This window comes from Salvelinus alpinus, chromosome 32 (genome assembly GCF_045679555.1).
Source record: "Salvelinus alpinus chromosome 32, SLU_Salpinus.1, whole genome shotgun sequence".
Classification (NCBI taxonomy): domain Eukaryota; kingdom Metazoa; phylum Chordata; class Actinopteri; order Salmoniformes; family Salmonidae; genus Salvelinus; species Salvelinus alpinus.
Genome location: NC_092117.1, coordinates 20,707,445 through 20,733,369, shown reverse-complemented (window position 1 = coordinate 20,733,369; position 25,925 = coordinate 20,707,445). Strand labels below are relative to the sequence as shown.

The 25,925-nt window shown below is 40.3% G+C and overlaps 2 protein-coding genes across 11 annotated transcripts in view; one reads left to right on the top strand and one right to left on the bottom strand.

The window, feature by feature from the left end:
• Positions 1-19,338, bottom strand: part of LOC139562127 (pleckstrin homology domain-containing family A member 1-like) — a 33,219-nt gene extending 13,881 nt beyond the window's left edge. For 8 of the 10 annotated variants that reach the window (XM_071379485.1, XM_071379490.1, XM_071379491.1 and 5 more), the window contains exons 1-4: positions 19,210-19,338; positions 4,154-4,364; positions 170-226; positions 21-66 (exon numbers count right to left, since the gene is read on the bottom strand). In XM_071379485.1, the coding sequence (XP_071235586.1) occupies positions 21-66; positions 170-226; positions 4,154-4,294 (244 nt within the window). In that variant the 5' untranslated portion in view covers positions 4,295-4,364; positions 19,210-19,338. Of the gene's footprint in view, positions 1-20; positions 67-169; positions 227-4,153; positions 4,442-5,005; positions 5,025-19,209 lie in introns of those variants that run through there. The other 2 variants (XM_071379486.1, XM_071379492.1) reach the window with 2 other exon arrangements.
• Positions 19,339-21,987: 2,649 nt separating this feature from the next.
• vkorc1 (vitamin K epoxide reductase complex, subunit 1) lies at positions 21,988-24,829 on the top strand. Its single transcript, XM_071380681.1, has 3 exons — positions 21,988-22,282; positions 23,346-23,455; positions 24,478-24,829. The coding sequence occupies exons 1-3, from the start codon at positions 22,095-22,097 to the stop codon at positions 24,687-24,689; spliced, it is 510 nt and encodes a 169-aa protein (XP_071236782.1). The 5' UTR covers positions 21,988-22,094; the 3' UTR covers positions 24,690-24,829.
• The last annotated feature ends 1,096 nt before the right edge of the window (positions 24,830-25,925 follow it).

Genomic DNA, 25,925 nt, shown 5'->3' with positions numbered 1-25,925 from the left:
ATAGTTGTCCTCAATCTTACCGAAGCAAAACTCTGCCTTTGGTCTCTGCTTAGTGGCGTCGCTGACCTACGAGGCAAGAGAAGTACAAAAACCTCAATTAATTAAATATCCCTTTTCAACAAGCACCTATAAAATCAATTATATGAAAATTCTTCAGCAAATCTCTTACCTTGGATATGTAGGTGAGTTTGAGTGAGCCAACACAGTCCGCACTGATGGGCAGGTTCTATAAGGGAAAAATGTGGGTGAGGAACTATTAGATACTATTGAATACTGTCCATTGAAGAAAAACCTTATAATATGTGGGGTAATCTCATATTATGCATTTGGATTACTCTAAAGAAGAGTGACTTGGTGGTTGGGGGGGGACTGGATGGGGGTGAGAACTTGAGTAATCAATTCAAGGTTATTCCATTGTTAATAATCTAATACAAGAACAACATTTTTTAGCCGGTAATAAGCACTAACAGAATTTCAAACTCTAAGATGTGTTTATTGTTTGTGGAGTGTCAGTGCAGTGGAAATATATTAAGTCATTTCAGAACCAGCAGTAATTGGAACAATGGCATACTGCTAACTTTTTTTGCCTTCAGCCCCGTTTCACACCAACAAGCATACTCAAAATGATATGTATACGGAACAAAAATAAAACGTAACATGTAAAAGGTTGGCCCATGTTTCATGAGCTGAAACAAAAAAGATACCTGAAATGTTCCATACGCACAAATAGCTTATTTCTCTCCAATTTTGTTAACATCCCAGTTAGTGAGCATTTCTCCTTTGCCAAGATAATCCATCCACCTGACAGGTGTGGCATATCAAGAAGCTGATTAAACAGCATAATCATTACACAGGTGCACCTTGTGCTGGGGACAATAAAAGGCCACTCTAAATGTGCAGTTTTTTCACACAACACAAACGTCATTTTAGAGAATTTGGCAGTACATCCAACCGGCCTCACAACCACGCAAGCCCAGGACCTCCACATCCGGTTTCTTCCCCTGCGGGATCTTCTGAGACCAGCCACCCGGACAGCTGATTAAATGGAGGACTATTTCTGTCTCTATTTCTCTCAAACTCCTTTTGTGGAGAAAAAAAATATTTCTGATTGGCTGGGCCTGGCTCAAGTGGGTGGGCCTATGCCCTCCCAGGCCCACTCATGGCTGCACCCCTGCCTAGTCATGTGAAATCCATAGATTAAGGCCTAATGAATTCATTTTATATGCACTGTAACTCAGTAAAATCTTTGAAATTGTTGCGTTTATATTTTTATTCAGTAGAGAAAGTTGAGAGAGAGAGATTCTTTCAAATGCCCATCCCTACAAGTAACATCCACAGACCTGGGTGATTCTCATGTTGAAACCAGTACCCTATTTTTCTCAATCCTAGTTATATTAGCAACCCATGCTAGTTGTTGCATGTTTAGAGCTCCCCTCTTTCTACATTTCTAACAGATATTTTATTCTGTCACATGAAACCGCTTGTATGTGCAGTGCGCTTTTGACAACAGTGTTTCACCGCTAATTGCATTGTACCTTATCGATCTGTGCAAGAAAATAGCCTATTCCAAACAGACTCTGGGACAATAGATCCCATATTCATACAAGCAGTAGGCCTTGGCTACATCAAAAACAAACTTTAAAAAGCAGATGAGGCTGATGCAACCGATCAGAACGTTTTGCTGAAAATGTTGATCAACTTATTTCTTCACGTTATAAGCGCAGCAATGCACACAAGGCAGCAACTACACACGAATGTTCATTCCATAATGCAATTAGCGGGAAAACACTGTAGTCAAAACCACACTGCACATACAAGCGGTTTCATGTGACAGAGATTAACCTACAGTGGGGCAATTTGACCGGTCATGCTTATCTGTCTATACAGTGGGGCAAAAAAGTATTTTGTCAGCCACCAATTGTGCAAGTTCTCCCACTTAAAAAGATGAGAGAGGCCTGTAATTTTCATCATAGGTACACTTCAACTATGACAGACAAAATGAGAAGAAAAAAAATCCAGAAAATCACATTGTAGGATTTTTTATGAATTTATTTGCAAATTATGGTGGAAAATAAGTATTTGGTCACCTACAAACAAGCAAGATTTCTGGCTCTCACCTTTAAGAGGCTCCTCTGTCCTCCACTCGTTACCTGTATTAATTGCACCTGTTTGAACTTGTTATCAGTATAAAAGATACCTGTCCACAACCTCAAACAGTCACACTCCGAACTCCACTATGGCCAAGACCAAAGAGCTGTCAAAGGACACCAGAAACAAAATTGTAGACCTGCACCAGGCTGGGAAGACTGAATCTGCAATAGGTAAGCAGCTTGGTTTGAAGACATCAACTGTGGGAGCAATTATTAGGAAATGGAAGACATACAAGACCACTGATAATCTCCCTCGATCTGGGGCTCCACGCAAGATCTCACCCCGTGGGGTCAAAATGATCACAAGAACGGTGAGCAAAAATCCCAGAACCACACGGGGGGACCTAGTGAATGACCTGCAGAGAGCTGGGACCAAAGTAACAAAGCCTACCATCAGTAACACACTACGCCGCCAGGGACTCAAATCCTGCAGTGCCAGACGTGTCCCCCTGCTTAAGCCAGTACATTTCCAGGCCCATCTGAAGTTTGCTAGAGAGCATTTGGATGATCCAGACGAAGATTGGGAGAATGTCATATGGTCAGATGAAACCAAAATATAACTTTTTGGTAAAAACTCAACTCGTCGTGTTTGGAGGACAAAGAATGCCGAGTTGCATCCAAAGAACACCATACCTACTGTGAAGCATGGAGGTGGAAACATCATGCTTTGGGACTGTTTCTCTGCAAAGGGACCAGGACGACTGATCCGTGTAAAGGAAAGAATGAATGGGGCCATGTATCGTGAGATTTTGAGTGAAAACCTCCTTCCATCAGCAAGGGCATTGAAGATGAAACGTGGCTGGGTCTTTCAGCATGACAATGATCCCAAAAACACCGCCCGGGCCACGAAGGAGTGGCTTCGTAAGAAGCATTTCAAGGTCCTGGAGTGGCCTAGCCAGTCTCCAGATCTCAACCACATAGAAAATCTTTGGAGGGAGTTGAAAGTCCATGTTGCCCAGCAACAGCCCCAAAACATCACTGCTCTAGAGGAGATCTGCATGGAGGAATGGGCCAAAATACCAGCAACAGTGTGTGAAAACCTTGTGAAGACTTACAGAAAACGTTTGACCTCTGTCATTGCCAACAAAGGGTATATAACAAAGTATTGAGATAAACTTTTGTTATTGACCAAATACTTATTTTCCACCATAATTTGCAAATAAATTCATTAAAAATCCTACAATGTGATTTTCTGGATTTTCTTCTCTCATTTTGTCTGCCATAGTTGAAGTGTACCTATGATGAAAATTACAGGCCTCTCTCATCTTTTTAAGTGGGAGAACTTGCACAATTGGTGGCTGACTAAATACTTTTTTGCCCCACTGTATAGACAGATAAGCATGACCGGTCAAATGTATTTCTATTGACTGGTATTTCCATCAATGAATAGGCTACAAAGCATTATTTTGCAATGGGATTTTCCCCCCCTTATATCGGACAATTGATCGGTGGCAGTTTTATCTATCGGCTTTTCATTTTTATTACCGGCTAATGGAAACCCTGGTACAAACACTGTCTATGTAACACTTTTTCAAGTTCCTGTAAAAACTCCAATCAGTTATTAATTAACGTTTTATTCACCTATGATGCATCATCTAGAGGAGTAGTAGAAGTGATTTAATTCGCATATATGCCTTCAGCATGAGGTTCTTATGCTCAAAACACCTCCTTTAACCCACTTGGCCTTCTTATTACAGAAACGGCAAAGAAGCTCAAGTTGGGGAAAAAGTCTGATTTAAAGTTATAATAATGTTATTATTTTATTTGGTTATATGTTTACCTCAGGCCTTTTCATTAGGGGAGCAATGTTGAAAAATATTTGAATACTTTTTTGGACTGCTGCAGTAATAACAATGTTGTGGAAATTGTGGTCAAATGCATATTATCTGATCAATAAAAGTAATTATGAAATAGATAAAAACATATGCTAATCTCAGTAGTGAAAAATGACAGTTTTGTGCGAATGACCCAGCTAATGCTAACCATCAGTCGTACTGTGTTACCTGAGGGTTGTCCATGTACCACACCAGGCTGCCCGGTTGGGTGTCTAGGATGAAGTAGCGGCGCAGAAACTTCCCACTGCTCTCGTTTTCCTCGATGTCCAGGAAGCCACAGATCCGGTTCTGCCGATCCACGTAAGGCATCTCCCAGCCGGCACATTCCCTGGCCCAGGGGCCGGGAGAGAGGAGGGCAAGAGGGTAGATGGAGGACAGCCTGGAGGGAGGAGAGAGGGGGTACTGAAGAGTTGCAGTGTAGTGCTAGAAAGCCTTGTCTGCCTCTCTGCTACTCTGCCCCCTGGTACTGGCTACACTTGGGATCATGTGACAAACTTCAACCCCGCCTCCTTTATCCCTTTCCATCTAGCCTAATCGGTTTCCCTCAGTCACCCATTCTACCATCCCCCTCTCGCTCCTTTTTTCTCCTCCCTCCGGCTCTTCATTTACATCTGGTAAGCCTTTGCAGTCTTCCCAAGCCTTTCCTTATTTTACCTCCACAAAAATCAGAGCTGAGAATTATTAGCCCAGGTCTACTTAAGTTATTCATTCATTTCCTAGAAGGTAACCGGATTGAGAACACAATTTCATTTAAAGTACAGACCAGGAGCTCAGTCATCAACACAACAATCAAATACTCTGAGGAGCTGGGGTGAGCAATATTTAACCCAAAGACTAAGCAGCCAGCCAACTAACTCACTGACATCTCCTGGTGGATAAAATTGTATTACAGATATCAGCTCTCCAACTCAAAGACTAGTGAAAGATTAAGACATGCAGTTCAAAGTAAAAATTGTGGGGGCATAATACTGTATACATTGCCGTAATTTCTGATTGAAGGAATTGGAGTTAATAACAGACCTTTGAGTCCACGATAAAGGACCCTCTTTCTCTCCCTACCTCTGCCTCAGATAAAGAGGCTGGGACATTATGAGCATTGTGTGGGAGGATAGGGGTGAAGCTGGGACAAAAGGCCTGCTTGTTGTGCATTGTGTAAAGGGCTGACGACATCAGGGCTAGCCCCCGCAGCCCCTGGAGTCATTCAGTAGACACACGCACAGACGCTTCACCAAACACTGTCAGGGCTGATCCTAAACATTGATTTTAAAAAGAGTGTATGAAGGGGAGGTTCAGACTAGCTGGAGATGCTTCTTGGTCAACAGTGACTGGAGCATGTGTACGTCCACACTTACACAAGAGTGCCATAAGATATTCAGGGGGAGATTTCTATAGTATTGCAACATGCGAGGCCTCTAAATCCAACTGACACTTAGACTGTCAGGCAACATAGAAAGTAGTCTTTCCATGTGTGAGGAGAGAGGGAGAGAGCGCTCAAAAACAGAGAAGAGGGGGGCAAGCAACAGACTACAGAACCACCATGTTAGAAAGGTCAAATAAGAGAAGGTCAGAAAGGGGGGGGGGGGGGGGGTGAAGCAGATCATGGACTATGGGCTTGGTCCCAACTCAAACATCAGTGTCCACATTCATTCCTCGTATAATGCGAGAGAACGGCTTTGTCCACCACTGGAAACCAAAGGCCGGGCAATAAAACAGAACAAAAGGAAAGGTGTAGAGGGAGGGAGAAAGTGACAGAAAAGAAGGAGATCATTGGGGAAGTGAGACAGGAGAACGACGGAAACGGTAAGGGAGTGAAGTAGGATGGGGCTTGTGATGAAGAACAATGGCTACCTACTGTGTCATCGTGAGTAAGGGAGGGCGAAGGTTAATTTCATCTAAACCTTCTTCACTAGTTCGAGTAGGTCAAATTAATTCCAGTCTCACAAAAAGATTCTGCTTTGAGTTTAAGATTGTGGCAGATAAGCCTAATATTTATTAAGAGTAAAGATTCTTGTCCCAGGCACCTACTCTGCGTTCCAGCAGAGCAATCAGTGAAGAGACTAGTCCAACTGAGGGGGACTTTCCTTGATTTTTAGGGGTAAAAATGTAATAAAAATGTTTATACTGACCTAAAACAATGCATAAATCCATGGTGCTTTAGGCTAGAAACAAGCGATAAAATGCCCTAGGAAGACGCAACTGATGCACATTGTAATATCTTTGGTTTGTCTCTATGAGCTACGACCTTCTAAAATCAAGGAGTTAAAGAAATTGGTCTTTGCTTGGGAAGTAATCTTATTCAATGTTTGACTGTCGATATCAATACTTTTTGACCGTACCACTTTGATTTCAACAAAACTTTGCATACATATTTGCCCATGGTAGAAGTGGCCTGAAAGTGACATTTTGAACCTGAATGCCAAAACATTCATTAGATAGAGGTGCTGAAAGTTTACACATTTTGCATATCCCACCATACAATGAGACATCACTGGAAAAGATAAATGGTTGAGTTTGATATCGTTTAAAAGCTTACATTCAGGGTTGTCAAACTATTTGATAATTTCTTGAAGAATTCTACATTTTAGCTTAGATCCCAATTTACATAATCTGAGGTGTTTGTGTGTTGTGCCCACCATCAGTTGACACAGCATGCTCTTGAATGTTTTGGCATTCAGGTACAAAAAGTCATTTTCTGACCACTTCTACCATGGGAAAATATGTACGGCAAGTTTCGTTCAAATCAAAAGGGGTGCAGTCAAAGAGTGATTGAAATCAAATGGAACGATCCCATAACCAATCTCTCACTCTGCGTCTGCTCAGACTAGGCCTTTTAGGCTATATACATGTTTTTATATTTATTTGCCTCGCTCCTTCACGATATGCTCAGTCTCAGCACGCCTGGTGAAGTCAGGACAAAGGTCCACAGATGAACTAACAGACAGTTAAGACAATGCTACTGACAAGCCTGGTCAAGCTCCTGCTGGCATGCACCATTATCTGCAGTTTGGTGAGGTTTCACACAGGAATCGACCAACAACCAAATCAAGCGCTTCAGTCCACCCACTAAACATTGTTAAAACCATAGCCTGGCTGGCTCAAAATAAACTATAACAGCAATACACTGCCATAGCGTGTGTTTGTGTCAGTATGCACTTGTGAATTCCTGAGGCTTTGAGTGGAAAAATATCACCTGTCAGACAGAACAGCTGGATAAGATGAGTCATTGCACAACAATTCTAAATGCAATCGCATGTTAAAAACATAGCCATGGTTAACAAGAGGAACCCAGCTTTATATAGCTACCATTTTTGTTTCTCAACTCCTAATTGAAGTCAGTCATCCATTAGCGATTCTAGTGTATAGGCAATACGGTAGGCAGGCATGTCACCCACCACCTTGCAATTGGAGGCAGCATGCATTTTGAAAACATACAGGATACTTCATTGTTTGAAACCTGGACGTTTTACTTCATATTATGAGGCATGTCTTACATTGCATCAAAATAGCCAGCCTAGCCAAATCCAGCCATAGAAACCACTATTCTCTCCTGTTCTATTGGTTTTCATATCATCTTTCTTTAGTTGTCCAGAAGCACAATCCTTATCATATTAGCAACCCATCCTAGTTGTTGCATCTTTATTCCCTCTCTTTAAGTCTCTAAAAGGAGATTTTCATCTCTGTCACATATGGAATTGTTCACATCAGGTGCCCCATGTAGAACAGAGAATTACATTTTGCCAAATGTTTGAAATTATGTTTTACATTGGCTGCTTAATTACAGTAGTTGTACTTTCAATAACTTAGCCTTTCAGCTGTGAGACAATTGGCTTGATGCTATTGCATGCTTCAATTAAGCTCTATAAATGAAAAAAGTATGTTTCTTGTATGCACGCATAGTATTTTCTGTTGGTCAGAATTTTACTATTTGGAACAAATTCAACTGTTTGTTAACCGGTTAATGAGGGTTGGTAAGTCAGCAGGAAAATTGACATCCCGAGTTGACAATTTGCATCTGCAATATCCGTGGCTTGGCACTCCACTGTGTTAATGAAATGTACAGGTCAATTCAATTCTGTTTGCCAGCTAGCTTTTTTTTATTTTTGCCATGCTTTACAAAAGGCCTGGGCTTTGCACACTAATTGATACACAGTTTCCCTGTAAATTGGATGATGTGGTCCATCATATACACTAGGCAGTACTTGATGCAAGACCATATGATGCAAGAGTAGGCTACATCACATGCCTAACAGGTTGGTTAGTGTTAGCTATTGAAACAGAAAAGGCAGTATTCTCACTAAATCAACGTAAGTTCTATTGTATTCTTTTAATACTAGGCAACACAACACAAGTGTAATAGGATGTTAGAAAGCCCAGTCAGAAGGAGCACGCCCCCATCCACATGGACAGGGTCACAGTGGAGGTGAAAAGCTTCAAGTTCCTCGGCATAAACATCACTGACAATGTGAAATGGTCCACCCACACAGAGAGTGCGGTGAAGGCCCAACAGCTTCTGTCCAACTTCAGAAGACTGAAGAAATTAGTCTTGGACCCTAAGACCCTCACAAACTTTGACAGATGCACCATTGAGAGCATTCTGTCAGGCTGTATCACCAACAGCATCATCCGGTCGGGCTGTATCATCGCCTTAGATTTATTTACTACAATTACGAAATGTTTTTAATTCTAGTCCTGTTCTGAACACACAAGCTTGTTAGCTAGCTAACATTTGCTCTGGTCCAACGTTAAACCAACTCGGAAGTTCAAAGACATTCAAAGTTCCTACATAGAAGCCTCTCCTCCGTAGGTATAATTCAGATAATGCATGTCATAACAAGATGCCCAGCGCTTCAAGGCAAGCTTCCATCGCTCTCTTCACCCTCAACATTTGTTGCATCTCGTGCTCTACACTGTGACTGGCAGCAAACTGCCTGTTTCTCTTTTATTATGATTAAATCATGCTGTTATGGCAAAATACAATTTGCTGTTAACGACTTTCCTATACATATATTTTTTTTAATTATTATTATATTTCATTAAAAATCGCTTACTCGCTCCACAGCTAGCTGCTCTATCCACACTGATTGGTGAAGTAATTTAACGTCAAGCTAAATGTAAAAAAACAAAACGCAGAAATAAAAAGGAACGATATAAACCTAAATTGTTTAGAACCTTATTATGTTGGTCGGAACAGTGGAACTGATCAAAAATAATTTCGGTGCCAACCCCTGTATGAAACATACATTATGGAAAACATGCATCACACTCACTCATAATGGATTGGAAATAATTTGGCACAGTCAACTTTTAGAAGGTTAGGCAAATGCTGACTTTTGAGAACTCATCTGGTTTATTGCATAGCACATTGTATACATTTTGCCAAGCTGTTAGAAAAGATTGTAACGCAAGCTACACTACTGGTCAAAAGTTTTCGAACACCTACTCATGCAAGGATTTTTCTTTATTTTGACAATTTTCTATATTGTAGAATAATAGTGAAGAAATCATAACTATGAAATAACACATATGGAATCATGTAGTAACCACAAAACATATTTTATATTTGAGATTCTTCAAATAGCCACCCTTTGCCTTGATGACAGCTTTGCACACTCTTGGAATTCTCTCAACCAGCTTTATGAGGTCACCTGGAATGCATTTCCATTAATAGGTGTGACTTGTTAAAGGTTAATTTGTGGAATTTCTTAATACATTTGATCCAATCAGTTGTGTTGTGACAAGGTAGGGGTGGTATACAGAATATAGGCTATTTGGTAAAAGACCAAGTCCATATTATGGCAAGAACAGCTCAAATAAGGAAAGAGAAACAACAGTCCATCATTACTTTAAGACATGAAGGTCAGTCAATACGGAAAATTTAAAGAACTTTTAAAGTTTCCAGTGCAGTCGCAAAAACCATCAAGCGCTATGATGAAACTGGCTCTCATGAGGACCGCCACAGGAAGGGAAGACCCACAGTTGCCTCTGCTGCACAGGATAAGTTCATTAGAGTTACCAGCCTCAGAAATTGCAGCCCAAATAAATGCTTTAGAGTTCAAGTAATAGACACATCTCAACATCAACTGTTCAGAGGAGACTGCGTGAATCAGGCCTTCATGGTCGAATTGCTGCAAAGAAATCACTACTAAAGGACAACAATAAGAAGAAGAGACTTGCTTTGGCCAAGAAACACGAGCAATGGACATTAGACAAGTGGAAATTTGTCCTTTGGTCTGGAGTTCAAATTGGAGATTTTTTGGTTCCAACCGCCGTGTCTTTGTGAGACACGGTGTGGGTGAACAGATGATGCATGTGTATTTCCCACCGTAAAGCATGGAGGTGGTTTGATGGTGCTTTGTTGATAATACTGTCTGTGATTTATTTAGAATTCAAGGCACACTTAACCAGCATGGCTACCACAGCATTCTGCAGATATACGCCATCTCATCTGGTTTGCGCATAGTGGTACTATCATTTGTTTTTCAACGGGACAATGACCCAACACACCTCCAAGCTGTGTAAGGGCTATTTGACCAAGAAGGAGAGTGATGGATTGCTGCATCAGACGACCTGGCCTCCACATTCCCCCGACCTCAACCAAATTGAGATGGGTTGGATGAGTTGGATCGCAGAGTGAAGGAAAAGCAGCCAACAAGTACTCAGCATACGTGGGAAGTCCTTCAAGACGGTTGGAAAAGCATTCCAGTTGAAGCTGGTTGAGAGAATGCCAAGAGTGTGCAAAGCTGTCATCAATGCAAAGGGTGGCTATTTGAAGAATCTCAAATATAAAATATATTTTGTTTAACACTTTTTTGGTTACTACATGATTCCATGTGTGCTATTTCATAGTTTTTATAGCTTCACTATTATTCTACCATGTAGAAAATAGTACTAGGAAAGAAAACCCTTAGTGGGTGTTCTAAAACTTTTGACCGGTAGTGTATACATGCAGGATATGCTGTGTTGGCAAATATACATATGCAGCTGTAGTTTTTAAACCTCCACTCCAGCATTCATGACACACATCTTTCTATCTTCAAACTTTTATTTGGGTTACTATGCAAAGTATATGATTGAATGTTTCTTTGAGCCTGCAGCTAGTTACTTGGAATGAGACAATCATGCATAAACATGATTCAAAAATGTGATTCAATGACAGAGAAAGTTAATAAAACACTAGCCTCCTGAGCAGGTAAATGGACACTTACAATATCTGGCTAAGCTAGTCAAACTAACATTGGCTAGCTTTCAAAGAATTGGCTAAATGTGACCCGTTTCAGGAAAGTAGGGACATGTCGCGGGTCACTACATCACAGGAAAGCCGTTTGAACGTAAACTTGTTTATTTATTTTTTGATCAAAATGTGTTTTTTTTGGCAGAAATGCCTTCTCGAACATGTGAACTTATGTGCCTTAATTACAAACTTGTATGCCATTTGTAAATATGAATAAAATTGTTAAATTACGAGCCTAGTTGGTTTAGCCACAGAAAAATACAAAACTTTCTGCTAGCCATGATTGGCTGAGATAAGTGGGCTGGACATGCTGAGAGATGAGTTTGGATTGAGCTGGTCAGTATATCTAGGTAATCCTGTCTAATGCGGCTTTAAAAATGTATTGCGTAGTAAAACTGCATAAGCCTAATGTCAAGTTGAAGTGTACTGGTTTTTTTTTTAAAGGGGTGGATCAGCTTAATGTTGCGGAAAGAATGTTGCTTCCAATGTAATTGTCTGCATCATTTCCAATCCCCCATATTTCTGGGGTAAATATATATATCCATACACGTATGCATACATATATACATACACATACCTATATAGACATGCATACTTTTTTAAATAATATACCTTTATTATTATTCCCCGCAAACCCTACCACCGATCCCCCAATTGGAGTAAACTAATAAACACTTCTGCTTTTACCTTAAATTTATACATCTTATACACATTTTACAGACACAGTCTACTTTACAATAGTTCTCTCTTGTTTGTTCTTAGTACTTCCTCTATTTCTGATGTCCATCCAGTTTGATTTCTTTTTGTAACTGTGCTATTTCACAAAAGTTCCGAACCTATATACATTTTACAGACCCCGTATGTTTTACATTGTTTATCTTGTTATTAGTCCCACCCTTCAGCTCCATTCAACCCCTCCCATCTATCTCAAAACCATCCATTTCAGATTTCTATTTGCCATATATTTTTCAACTGTGCTGTGATGCTTCACAAAAGAATTGAACCTTCCTATTCTCATAGCTTCTACAGATTGTAAATTTAAAATAAACATTTTTGCTAAAACAATATTTATATTATTGATTGATTGACTATGGCTTTTCAAATCACCCAGTATTGCTATCTGTAGCGTTAGTTCTAGGCAAATGTTTCAATTCTTCAGCCATTCCTGGACCTGTGACCAAAAACGAGCTACATATGGACAATACCAAAATAAATGATCTACTGACTCTGCCTCCTCACAGCAGAATATGCAGAGCTGGGAAGATTGTATCCCCCATATATATATAACATTCTATTAGTTGCAAGAATTTTATATAGTAATTTAAATTGAAAAATTCGAAGTTTTGAATCCGGCGTTGTTTTGCGTATCAATTCATAAACCATGTGCCATGGAATGGGTACATCGAAAATCTCTTCCCAACTATTTAGCAATTTATATGGCACAGCTCTCAGTTTTTTGGTCCTTAAATGAAATTGGTATATGTTTTTAGTTATCACACTTTTCTTTAACCATTTATGTTCTTTAATATAGGGCCGACATACAAGTTCCTTACTTTTTTCCCCTTCTACTTGCCTCTTCCATTTTTGTGGTAATGCTGCAATTAATTGCTTGTAATTTTTGTTTTTGTTCAATCTATTGTTTGTAGATTGATGAGGATCAAAAACAATTTAATCAATCTTAGAATAAGGCTGTAATGTTTAAAAATGTGGAAAAAGTCAAGGGGTCTAAATACTTTGTGAATGTACTGTGTGCAGTGGTTCGTAGGGGCAGGGGGTTGTGCCACCTTCATAAAGCAAGGACTTCATTACAGGATGCTAGGGCAAGGGTATTGAACAGGAATATGTGGTAGTGGTGGTGGTGTGGCTGAGAGGAGGGGTGCTAGTGGTGGATGGAAATGGCCAAGTGACTGAAAATCTGAAAGAAATCAAAGACCTGGTGTGCCTGAATGATGCCGAGGGACCAGGATGGATGTAGCCAAAAGGAATGTTTGGAAGAAAAAGGGGGAGGCTTGCAAGCCGATGAACACCATCCCAACCGTGAAGCACGGGGGTGGCAGCATCATGTTGTGGGGGTGCTTTGCTGCAGGAGGGACTGGTGCACTTCACAAAATAGATGGCATCATGAGGCAGGAAAATTATGTGGATATATTGAAGCAACATCTCAAGACATCAGTCAGGAAGTTAAAGCTTGGTCGCAAATGGGTCTTCCAGATGGACAATGACCCCAACCATACTTCCAAAGTTGTGGCAAAATGGCTTCAGGACAACAAAGTCAAGGTATTGGAGTGGCCATCACAAAGCCCTGACCTCAATCCTATAGAACATTTGTGGGCAGAACTGAAAAAGCATGTGTGAGCAAGGAGGCCTACAAACAAGATTCAGTTACACCAGCTCTGCCAGGAGGAATTGGCCAAAATTCCCCCAGCTTATTGCGGGAAGCTTGTGGAAGGCTACCCGAAACGTTTGACCCAAGTTAAACAATTTAAAGACAATGCTACCAAATACTAATTGAGTGTATGTAAACTAGAGGTCGACCGATTAATCGGAATGGCCGATTAATTAGGGCCGATTTCAAGTTTTCATAACAATTGGAAATCGGTAATTTTATTTAACTAGGCAAGTCAGTTAAGAACACATTCTTATTTTCAATGACGGCCTAGGAACGGTGGGTTAACTGCCTTGTTCAGGGGCGGAACGGTTTTTACCTTGTCAGCTCAGGGATTCAATCTTGCAACCTTACGGTTAACTAGTCCAACGCTCTAACCACCTGCCTCATGAGGAGCCCGCCTGTTACGCGAATGCAGTAAGAAGGCAAGGTAAGTTGCTAGCTAGCATTGAAAAAACAATCAATCATAATCACTAGTTATAACTACACATGGTTGATGATATTACTAGTTTATCTAGCGTGTCCTGCGTTGCATATAATCGATGCAGTGCGCATTTGCGAAAAAGGACTGTCGTTGCTCCAACGTGTACCTAACCATAAACATCAATGCCTTTCTTAAAATCAATACACAGAAGTATATATTTTTAAACCTGCATATTTAGCTAAAAGAAATCCAGGTTAGCAGGCAAAATTAACCAGGTGAAATTATGTCACTTCTCTTGCATTCATTGCACGCAGAGTCAGGGTATATGCAACAGTTTGGGCCGCCTGGCTCATTGCGAACTAATTTGCCAGAATTTTACGTAATTATGACATAACATTGAAGGTTGTGCAATATAACAGGAATATTTAGACTTATGAATGCCACCCGTTAGATAAAATACAGAACGGTTCCGTATTTCACTGAAAGAATAAACGTTTCGTTTTTGAGATTATAGTTTCCGGATTCGACCATATTAATGACCTAAGGCTCGTATTTCTGTGTGTTATTATGGTATAATTAAGTCTATGATTTTATAGAGCAGTCTGACTGAGCGATGGTAGGCACCAGCAGGCTCGTAAGCATTCATTCAAACAGCACTTTCGTGCGTTTTGCCAGCAGCTCTTCTCTGTTTATGACTTCAAGCCTATCAACTCCCGAGATTAGGCTGGTGTAACCGATGTGAAATGGCTAGCTAGTTAGCGGGGTGCGCGCTAATAGCGTTTCAAACGTCACTCGCTCTGAGACTTGGAGTAGTTGTTCCCCGTGCTCTGCATGGGTAACGCTGCTTCGAGGGTGGCTGTTGTCGATGTGTTCCTGGTTCGAGCCCAGGTAGCGGCGAGGAGAGGGATGGAAGCTGTACTGTTACACTGGCAATACTAAAGTGCCTATAAGAACATCCAATAGTCAAAGGTATATGAAATACAAATCGTATAGAGAGAAATTGTCCTATAATTCCTATAATAACTACAACCTAAAACTTCTTACCTGGAAATATTGAAGACTCATGTTAAAAGGAACCACCAGCTTTCATATGTTCTCATGTTCTGAGCAAGGAACTTAAACGTTAGCTTTCTTACATGGCACATATTGCACTTTTACTTTCTTCTCCAACACTTTGTTTTTGCATTTAACCAAATTGAACATGTTTCATAATATATTTGAGGCTAAATTGATTTTATTGATATATTATATTAAGTTAAAATAAGTGTTCATTCAGTATTGTTGTAATTGTCATTATTACTTTTTTATTTATTTTTTTATTTTTTTTATTTTTTTAAATCGGCCGATTAATCGGTATCTGCTTTTTTTGGTCCTCCAATAAACGGTATCGGCGTTGAAAAAAATCGGTCGACCTCTAATGTAAACTTCTGACCCACTGGGAATGCAATGAAAGAAATAAAAGCTGAAATAAATCATTCTCTCTACTATTATTCTAACATTTCACATTCTTAAAATTAAGTGGTGATCGTAACTGACCTAAGACAGGGATTTTTTGCTAGGATTAAAAGTCAGGAATTGTGAAAAACTGAGTTTAAATGTATTTGGCTAAGATGTATGTAAACTTCGACTTCAACTGTATCAGACACACTACCATTCAAAAGTTTGGAGTCACTTAGAAATGCCCTTGTTTTTGAAAGAAAAACAACAAAAAAAAGGTCTATTAAAATAACATAAAATTGATCAGAAATACAGTGTAGACATTATTAATGTTGTAAATGACTATTGTAGCTGTATTTTTTTGTAGTTGTATTTTTTGTTGTTGTTTTGTTGTTGGATATAACAGACTAAAAACACCAAGAAATCAGCTCCAAGTGATTTTAATTTAAGAAATCTGTTCAAGTATTCCCATGGATAATAAAGAGAAACGTGTGATCATATAGAAATGTAAGCAAGGTTTGAAATTATTCCGTTTTAGACAAACATATCCTTTGTGCTTCTATCGGTCAATTTGCTGTCTACAAATTATTTGTAATTATTATCATCCGGACCCCCGACAATCCACTCAAGAAGATAAATAAATAATAATAATAATAAAATTGTCCCGCTACTGAATTTAGTTGATGATCGCTGCAGTATAGTGTATAATTCGGCAGCCCAGATCTCACTAGAAAGACTAGATATCATACAGGGGCAAGGACTCAGAATATGTAGTGGGGCGTTTCAGACCTCGCTAGTGTCTGGACTACAGATGGAGATGGGGGATATGCCATTGCAGATTAGGAGACAGCAGCTGGCAATTAATTATTGGGTCAACCTACAGGGACATCGGGTGTCTCATCCTGCAAAAGGAATTCTACAGGCATGCTGGGAACATGAGCGAGGACAGAACACGAGCTTTGGGTGAATGGGTAATACTCAGGCGAAGGGAGATGGGACTGTATGGAAGGAAGTTTAGCCTCACGGTAGCTATTCCTGTGAACCCACTATGGCTACTCCCACCTCCAGTAGTTGATCTAGAAGTGTTGGAGAGACTACGGAAAGATAGGTGAGGGGTTTGATCCATCTGATTTGTTTAATAGACGTCTGGATACTGTATATCAGGATTTTGTGGCCATTTACACTGATGGTTCAAAAGATCCAGGGACAGGACACACTGGGTCAGCATTTGTAGTGCAGGAAAGTGGGGTGTCGGTCAGGAAACCTATTACAGATCACCTGGCTGTATATATGGTGGAGCTGATGGATGTACTGTTGGCCTTGCAGTGGGTGGAAAAAGGCAAGCTAGACAGAGTGGTTACTTGCTCGGACTCATGTGCAGTGTTAATGAGTCTGCAGTCCTTTAGCTCATGTAGCAGACAAGACCTGCTAGGTACTACAAACCCATGGCAGGGTTAGACAGATAGGTATGCAGACAAGTTTTCTTGGGTCCCAGCCCATGTGGGGGTGGAGGGGAACGAGGTAGCTGGTGTACTGGCTAAACAAGCACTTAGTAGTGGGGATGTGGATGTTGTAGTTTCAATGAGCAAGGCAAAAAGCTTGATATGGACAGTGATGGTACAGAGATGGCAGGAGCAGTGGAATAGGGACACTAAGGAAAACATATATTCCAAATACAGAGATAAGTCAGGGAGGGGAGGACGGCAGGAAGAGAGGAGGCTATTTTTACAAGACTACGGGTGGGACACAGCCGGTTGAATAAGACTTTAAATGTTATAGGAAAACATCCAACAGGAAAGTGTGATTATTGCCAGGAAACAGAGACAGTGGAGCATGTATAAATGTTATACTGTAGGAAAGCATCCAACAGGAAAGTGTGATTATAGTAGGACCGGCAAACTGTGCCAAAATATCCTCCAACCAACGGCTTCGAGGGCAGTATCCCTTTTATACAACGGTTTACCAACATATTCAAATAATTATTGAACATTTTTATGAATTTATTCATACTATTTCATCCTTCCACAAGATATAGTCCCGACCCAAATCTAGGGTTTTTACCTAAGCCGGCTGGTCGTTCGTTCTATCGGTTGCTAGAGACGCGACCCAGTTGTTCATTCTAAATGTTCCATTCCCATAATGGCTGGCAACGTTCTTATCCCATGCTTTCTAGCTAGGCAACTACGGCTAATTTACAGTCACGTCATAAAGTGCAGCCAGAATAACAGCAAATTAGCTGCATTTGCATAAACTGTTATCTAGTGACATTTGTGTGGAGCTAATGAGGTGCAATTTCACCTGGTATAGAAAATGTGCTCACTCGTCAGGACATTGTTGTTCAGAGGAACTAGCCAACAACACAGCTAACACAATCACTTCAAACTGAAGTTGGAAAGACTGCAAACTAGCTACACTGTTTCATTTTACCTTTTTTCAAATTACATTTCATTGTATATATATCCATAAAAATGATGCCAGCTGATTCATGATTTCGACTAGCTAAGAAACGCTGCCCGTCTTTCTTGTCCCGACATGTTCATTACTATGGGACAGCTGGAGATCGAATTTGAATATTGAAACAATGTTGCAAATGTCGGGGAGACAGACAATAAGCTTTATACAACTCTCCGCTGTTGAAAACTAAATGTTATCATAAAAGAAATGTGAGATAATGTCCAGATGCTTTTTATAGTGGGGATCAAGTTTATAAAGTGCCTGGGTGGGGCTGATGAGACAGTGGATTGCGCAGTCAGATGGAACAGAGTAAATAGGCATTTTAAGGTCATAGATTTAGCAGGTGGTAACTTGTGGAATAGACACCAGCTGGAATGCGGTTTTAACCAATCAGCATTCAGGATTAGACCCACGCCTTGTATAAAGGAACATACTAAGTAGAACGTCATTAGATACAGTTTCAAATATTTATAATATTTTTTTAAAGGAATGGGGCTGGCTGGCTGGATTTAGTATCTCCCAGTCTCTGGCCTACAATCCAGTACGCGCAGCGGTCTAAGCCACTGCATCTCAGTGCTTGAGGCGTCACTACAGACACCCTGGTTCGAATACAGAATGTATCACAACCGGCCGTGATTGGGAGTCCCATAAACGGCGCACAATTGGCCCAGCGTCGTCCGGGTTTGGCCGGTGTAGGCCGTCATTGTAAATAAGAATTTGTTATTAACTGACTTGCCTAGTTAAATAAAGGTAAATTAAAAACAACGTTAGATGCCAACCACCGATAAATCCCACCGAAGAAGTAGTAGTCGTTTGGCTAAACAACCGTTATAACGAATTGTTGTGGCTTTTATTTAGTTAGAATAAGGCTGGTTAGCGCTAGTTTAGCAGCTAAAAACACAACACACTTATCATGTAGTGATAGTTCTACTTTGCAAACTACTGCTTTACCTAACTAACTAAGCACAGAATGCAGCGGACTGATTTATTTCTCCTTCACTAACGTAGTTAGCTAACGTTACTGGCCTGGTACAGAATGAGTTCTGACAACTAGCCCTAGTTAGGTAATTTGCATAACTTTAGCTAACCCATTCATAGACGCTAACTGCTACGGATCAGAAGGGTTTTCGAAAGTTAAACGTTAGCTAACAACGCACGGGACGTTCAAAACGTCCTTAAAATGTTCGCCAGCTTCACGTCAAGGCTTTAACTATAGCTAGCTAGCTACCAATACTTTGTCTCGAATAAATGTTTACATTTATATTTGGCGGCTTGCAACCAGTGCAACTTACTCAAGTTGTCTTCACACAGGAGCTCATTGATTCAGCCTATCCTCTTGTTATGCTGGGTTGGATGAGTTCCCCACTCACTGTATAAAACGTAGCTAGCGTACTAACTTTAGGCTGCTACTGTGTGTGTGTTAAACATGGATTTTATGCCCCATCTAGCGGCCACAATCAGAACTGCTTTTTATGAAAACAATTGCAAAGCGAAAAACTTTATATTCAACATAATTTCCCGCTAAAGTACGCTCGTAGCTCCTTTGCCTGATCTAATTGCCATCACATCAACTAAAGTGGCGTGTATTCATGGCTGGCCCCAACAAATTACCAAGAAAAATAACAAAATAATGTATATTTCGTCTCTGTGCTTCATAATTTTCCTTCAATTCGCAAGAGGCTAAAAGGGTGCTGTCTGGTGAAAAATGATATGATATTGCTGGCGCCCATAGCGTTGAATAAAGGGACGCCGGTGAGCGTTTGGCCTCCCTTGATAAAAAATAATAAAATAACCAATCAGTGTTGAGCTAAACTGAGCGAGCTCAACTGTGAATGGTCCTGGAGCACCAAAAAAGGTGTCAAGGGAAGAGCGTTTGGATTTGGCTTCACACCATTCACATCACACCAAAATCCAAAAGTAATTTACAGAAAAAAATGGAATTGTTGCATCTCCTTTTGTTGTTGTCTTTTGGTGGCTAGCTAGCTAGCTAAAATTGTCCCTTTCCTAAATTAACCGTGGATGGAGATAGATATTTGGACTTCATTCTCTGTACTGGCCAATGATTATAATGGCAATTCGGATCCAACCATAAATACATACATTGTGCACCTGGCCTGAAAGGCTTGAAGTTCAACATGTAGCTAGATGTAGTAGGCTAATGTTAACTATCGAGCGGCACAGCGGTCTAAGGCACTGCATCTCAGTGCTAGAGGCGTCACTACAGACCCTGGTTCGATTCCAGGCTGTATCATAACTGGATGTGAGTCCCATAGGGTGGTGCTTAATTGACCCAGCATCGTTAGGGTTTGGCCAAGGTAGGCAGTCATTGTAATAAGAATTTGTTCTTAACTGACTTGCCTAGTTAAATAAAGGTAAAAATTAAAAAATACTAGCTGGCCTGGCATATTAGACAGGTAGCCTAGGACAACAAAAACTAAAAGTGTGTACTGTATGACATAGTCATAGACCTTTTAGGCAACATGAAAGAGGAGGATGGCATTGACGTTTCTCTACAAGTAGGGTGAGTCAACACTACCTGTGCATACAGAAATCAGTAACATGGACAGCCACGTCATATTTAGCTTTGTTTGGACTAAATAGTTGTTGGTATCTTTTAGTTGTCACTGTTTTAAACTAAGCATAGGTGATTAGATGATGTTGCAGTTGAAATGGCGCAGGAATAGTGGAGGCAGTGCCAGTTCTTTGCAACTTACAGTAACTCTCCCTGGTTCTAAATCAATAGTTGTTTAGTTGGCCGAAAATCTCGGAAACATTAACTTGCTTGGCCATACTGTAGGTCATGTAAACTGTTTGTTACATTAAATATGTTTTGTGGACTTCGCCGACAGATGTTGCTCTCCGGTTTAGTGAAGAAACAAAGCTGTGGTTGAATTTATTCTGCCAGTGTGTCTTCTTATTGTCTCGGCCTTAGGCCTATATATCACGGTGTCATGGCATATGAAGTAACAGGTTATAGAGCAAACAATGCAATTATCACAAGACGGTTTGTAATAAGGCTTTTATTCCTGGCTTGGCTTTTTCAGTGATTTTACCCATGCACCGCTACTGCGTCAACTACAGACACCGTGTATTATGGCATGTACAACAGGCACAGCCCTCTTTCTACCTCCGAGTCAGCATCATCACTAACACAAAATGCGCACTCGGCTATCTGGGGCTCACAATAAACAGCGCATTGGCAAAGTAGAGTAAAGCGTATTTACTCACTAGTGTGATCGTCCACATGAAAACAAATAAGCCTAATCATTTAATCAGTAAATCGAAAGAGCCAATCAATGATTTTGTGCCTGAAAAAAAAGAGTCGGCTGCGCTGTGTCCACTCCCCCCCATGTGAAAAGCAAACGAAGTGTAGGCTGTGTAAACGGCCCACATCTCTGCTACAGCAATCAAAGTCCGCACCCTGGAGGCAATGGCATGCGAATGTTTATTTTCTTTGTGGAATTCTGTACCACCTCTGGCGTAACATCTGCATTGCCGTCCAATTGACCAGTGTGTTGTGAACAACATTAGCGTGAGCAACGATAGTGGAATCGATGGTTAATCTTCAAAATAAAAGTCCCCACTGAAACTGATGCAAACGGATAAAAATAGTAGAATCATGCCACAATTGGACTAGATGTTATATACATTTAACAAGACAATTATTAGTTAATTTGACCCCCGAAAAGTAAAAATCAGTTGAAATCTCACAGATTTGCATTGGGGGCATACTTTATTTATTTTATTTATTTAACCTTTATTTAACTAGGCAAGTCAGTTAAGAACAAATTATTATTTACAATGACGGGCCTATGAAACATGAAACATGGGACCAACACTTTACATGTTGCGTTTATATTTTTTTCAGTGTATATAGTTTACACAAATATTAGCTCTTGTTGGAGGAATTTGAATTGTTTACAGTTGTGTTGAATTTATATAACAACATTCCAACATTGTTTAGCATTATCTAGTCCAACTGTGGCATGATTTCACAACTTCTCACTGTTTGCATCAGTTTCAATTGGGGACTTTTATTTTGAAGGCGAACAGTTGACTCCAAAAAATTTGCTCACACTGTCGTTCACGACATACCGACTCTCTGGCTGGCGACCAGCCGGGATTGAAAAGGTTGTCCGTAGTAGGCTATAATAACTTAATTGAAAGCCAATAGAACATGGCATCGAATAGTTACAGTGAAGTTCCCAAATGGGAGAGAAAAACACGTTTGTGTCTTTGTATCTTCGGTTTGTTTTTGTCATTCTATGCTCTGCACGTTGAAATTTCGCGAGAGAGGGACCCTGAGTATCGGGCGATGTGCGACCTGGGAGATTCTGTGAGCTGCTCTAAAGTTTTCACCTCAAGGTAAAATAGTGGAGAATGTATTTTCTTCATGCATAGGCCTATAGTCTATTGGTGTGTTTTGAAGCCGTTTTCATATTTATTAGTAGCCTAGGCCTATATGTGTGCGATGTTGGGCAATGAACGCACTTCTATAACTCAACCAGCGTGCTAAACACAATTATCGCAGTTCCGTAGCATACCAATAGACAACGTTGATCCTAGAATTCCTAGATAAAGATGATCTATTATATTTCAAAGATAGTCGAGTGACCACTCTAACAATGGAAATAAATGTCCTCAAAGATAGAAGGCAGTCGGGAGGAGAGACCAGGTGGAACCATTCTAGCCAATGACAGGGCAGATACGCGAGTGAACAAGGGGCACAACTCTGATATAAAGTAGTTTATTATAAGTTGCTGAAATGCCACGTGCGTCTTCTTATCAGTGCATTCGTACCAACCGAACCATTATGAACCTTATATTCGCTCAAATAAGCCTCACGTAGCAAATTAGCAATTACATCTGTTGTTTACCAAATAAAAAAAATCCTCACTTCGTGGTTATTTTTCGTAAAACCTCTCGCTTTCGCCTCTTCCTTTAGAATCTCCACCCCCTCTCAATGCCACGTACAGCCTAAATTTTTATCTGGGCAGCACTGATTGCACTGCACAGGTCCTTATCAGTTTTTTTGTTAAAATTTATTTTGATGACCTGCAACACATGCTGGCTTTTAAATTATTTACAGTTTTACTTTTGTTAGGTGAATCTTAGTCAAGGCGATACCAAAGAAAGTCAATTTTTATATCATTGTTATGACATAGTTATTATTTTCTATAGTTTGGGTGTGTGGTTTAGTCTTTGGTAGAGTCTTGAATTCAATTGTGGCATTCAGATTAGACAAACAATTCACACGTGACAGATAGGATACAGTGCATTGTAGTAATTTAAAAAAAAATTGACCTACACACTCACAGTAATCAATTTTCATTTAAAAGCTGCACTGATGCCACATAATGACATGCTTGTATGATACTTATCACATAATGCATGACAAAGCGTTGTGTTTTGCCTCTTTTTTTGTCAGATGGGGACGTGGTTTTGGGCTTGTACAGTTCTTCTTTGCTAAAGACAGTGTACTGAATCAACCCAACAGTCTGTTGGGGATCATTTTCTACACATTGCAACTGGCTCTGGGTAGGTCAAATACTCTATGTAGGCTACTCTCTTGTTAGTTGAGATGTCTGTTTCTGATCAGTTTAGGCTAACTTTTGACCAACACAATACAGCTCAACTGACCCATTGTCACCCTCCTTTGGATTGTCAGCTGACGCCATGACAGCTAATCTTACTGTGTTGGGGGTCCATATATATTTTAGTGGTTATTATTTTGAATTATCACTAGGCCGTACACAAGAAATTCTTATCAAGTGCTTTCTAGGGTTGGGTTCAATTTCAATTCTTGAATTTGCTCATTAAGTGGATAATTTATGTTGAGTTCAATTAGAATTTGAAGATTGTTGAAATTCAAATTGAACTCAACGTAAATTCTCCATTTAATGAGCAAATTCAAGAATTTAAATTATGGAATTGGTATTAGACTGTTAGAATTGGAATTGAATTTGTAAAAACAATTTTTTATTGGAATTCAATATTTGTATATTTAATTGAATTAATGCACCTATTTTTTTTTTATGGACTAGATGATTTGTATAAAATTATTTCAACTTGTTTTTCTATATTTCCTGTATAGCTAGGCTGTCTGAACAGTGACGTGATCAGCCTGAAAGCCCGGGGGAATTGAATTCAAATTTGTGAATTTGAATTACTAGAGTTTACCTAACGTTGGAGATGAGAGGAATTTAATTCTCTCTGAATTCAAAGACTGACATGGAATTTAAATGCAATTTACAGGGAGAGGGAATTGAATTACAATGTAATTTGTGGAATTAACCCTAACCCTGCCATATACGACTATACAAGATTTCAGACACCCACGATAGTTCCCCATTTTGATTATTTTATGTTACACAGGGATGCTATAATGTCTCCTTACTCACTGTCTGCATCCTAAATGGCACCCTATTCCCATTTTGCACCACTTTTGACCAAAGCCCTATGGTGGCCCATAGAGCTCTGGTCAAAAATAGTGTACTAAATAGAGAATATGTTACCATTTGGGACACATAACCAACATTCACTGTCTCTTTTGTCTACAGGTCAGTCTGTGTCCAGTAGGGCAGCGTTCCTCCTGGTCTTGGCCTCCTGGGTGTCCATGGCTGGATCGCTGTACCTAGCCGGAGTACTTGCCTTCATTCTGGGAGATTTCTGCGTGGTCTGCGTCTCAACCTATGTGGTTAACTTTTTGCTGCTCTTCACCAATCTGAAGAGGAGGACGGGACTGGAAGCAGTCAAGAAAAAGACTGGCTGAGAGACTCTTTGTGTGCATCTCAATAGTCTAAGTCGTTTTTTCCCCCTTGCCTTCCATCCTACTGCACTGATAATATACAGCGCATTCGGAAAGTATTCAGACCCCTTGACTTTTTCCACATTTTGTTACGTTACAGACTTATTCTAAAATTGATTCAATAGTTTTCCCCCCTCAATCTATACACAATAACCCATAATGACAAAGCAAAAATACGATTTAAGACATTTTTGCACTTTTATGAAAAACGGAAATATGACCTTTACGTAAGTATTCAGACCTTTTACTCAGTACTTTGTTGAAGCACCTTTGACAGCGATTACAGCCTCGAGTCTTCTTGGGTATCACGCTACAAGCTTGGCACACCTGTATTTGGGGAGTTTCTCCCATTCTTCTCTGCAGATCCTCTCAAGCTCTGTCAGGTTGGATGGGGAGCGTCGTTGCACATCTATTTTCAGGTCTCTCCAGAGATGTTCGATCGGGTTCAAGTCCAGGCTCTGGCTGGGCCACTCAAGGACATTCAGAGACTTGTCCCGAAGCCACTCCTGCATTGTCTTGGCTGTGTGCTTAGGGTCGTTGTCCTGTTGTCCTTCGCCCCAGTCTGAGGTCCTGAGCGCTCTGGAGCAGGTTTTCATCAAGAATCTCTGTACTTTTCTCCATTCATCTTTCTGACTAGTCTCCCAGTCCCTGCCACTGAAAAACAACCCCACAGCATGATGGCGTCAAGTTTCCTCCAGACGTGATGCTTGGCATTCAGGCCAAAGAGTAAAATCTTGTTTCATCAGACCAGAGAATCTTGTATCTCATGGTCTGAGAGTCCTTTAGGTGCCTTTTGGCAAACTCCAAGCGGGTTGTCACGTGCATTTTATTGAGGAGTGGCTTCCGTCTGGCCATTCTATCATAAATGCCTGATTAGTGGAGTGCTGCACAGGTGGTTGTCCTTCTGGAAGGTTCTCCCATCTCCACAGAGGATCTCTGGAGCTCTGTCAGAGTGAGCATCAGGTTCTTGGTTTTATTTTTTTATTTAACAAGGCAAGTCAGTTAAGAACACATTCTTATTTACAATGACAGCCTACCAAAATGCAAAAGTCCTCCTGCGGGGAACGGGGGCCTGGGATAAAAAAATATATATATACAGTGGGGAGAACAAGTATTTGATACACTGCCGATTTTGCAGGTTTTCCTACTTACAAAGCATGTAGAGGTCTGTCATTTTTATCATAGGTACACTTCAACTGT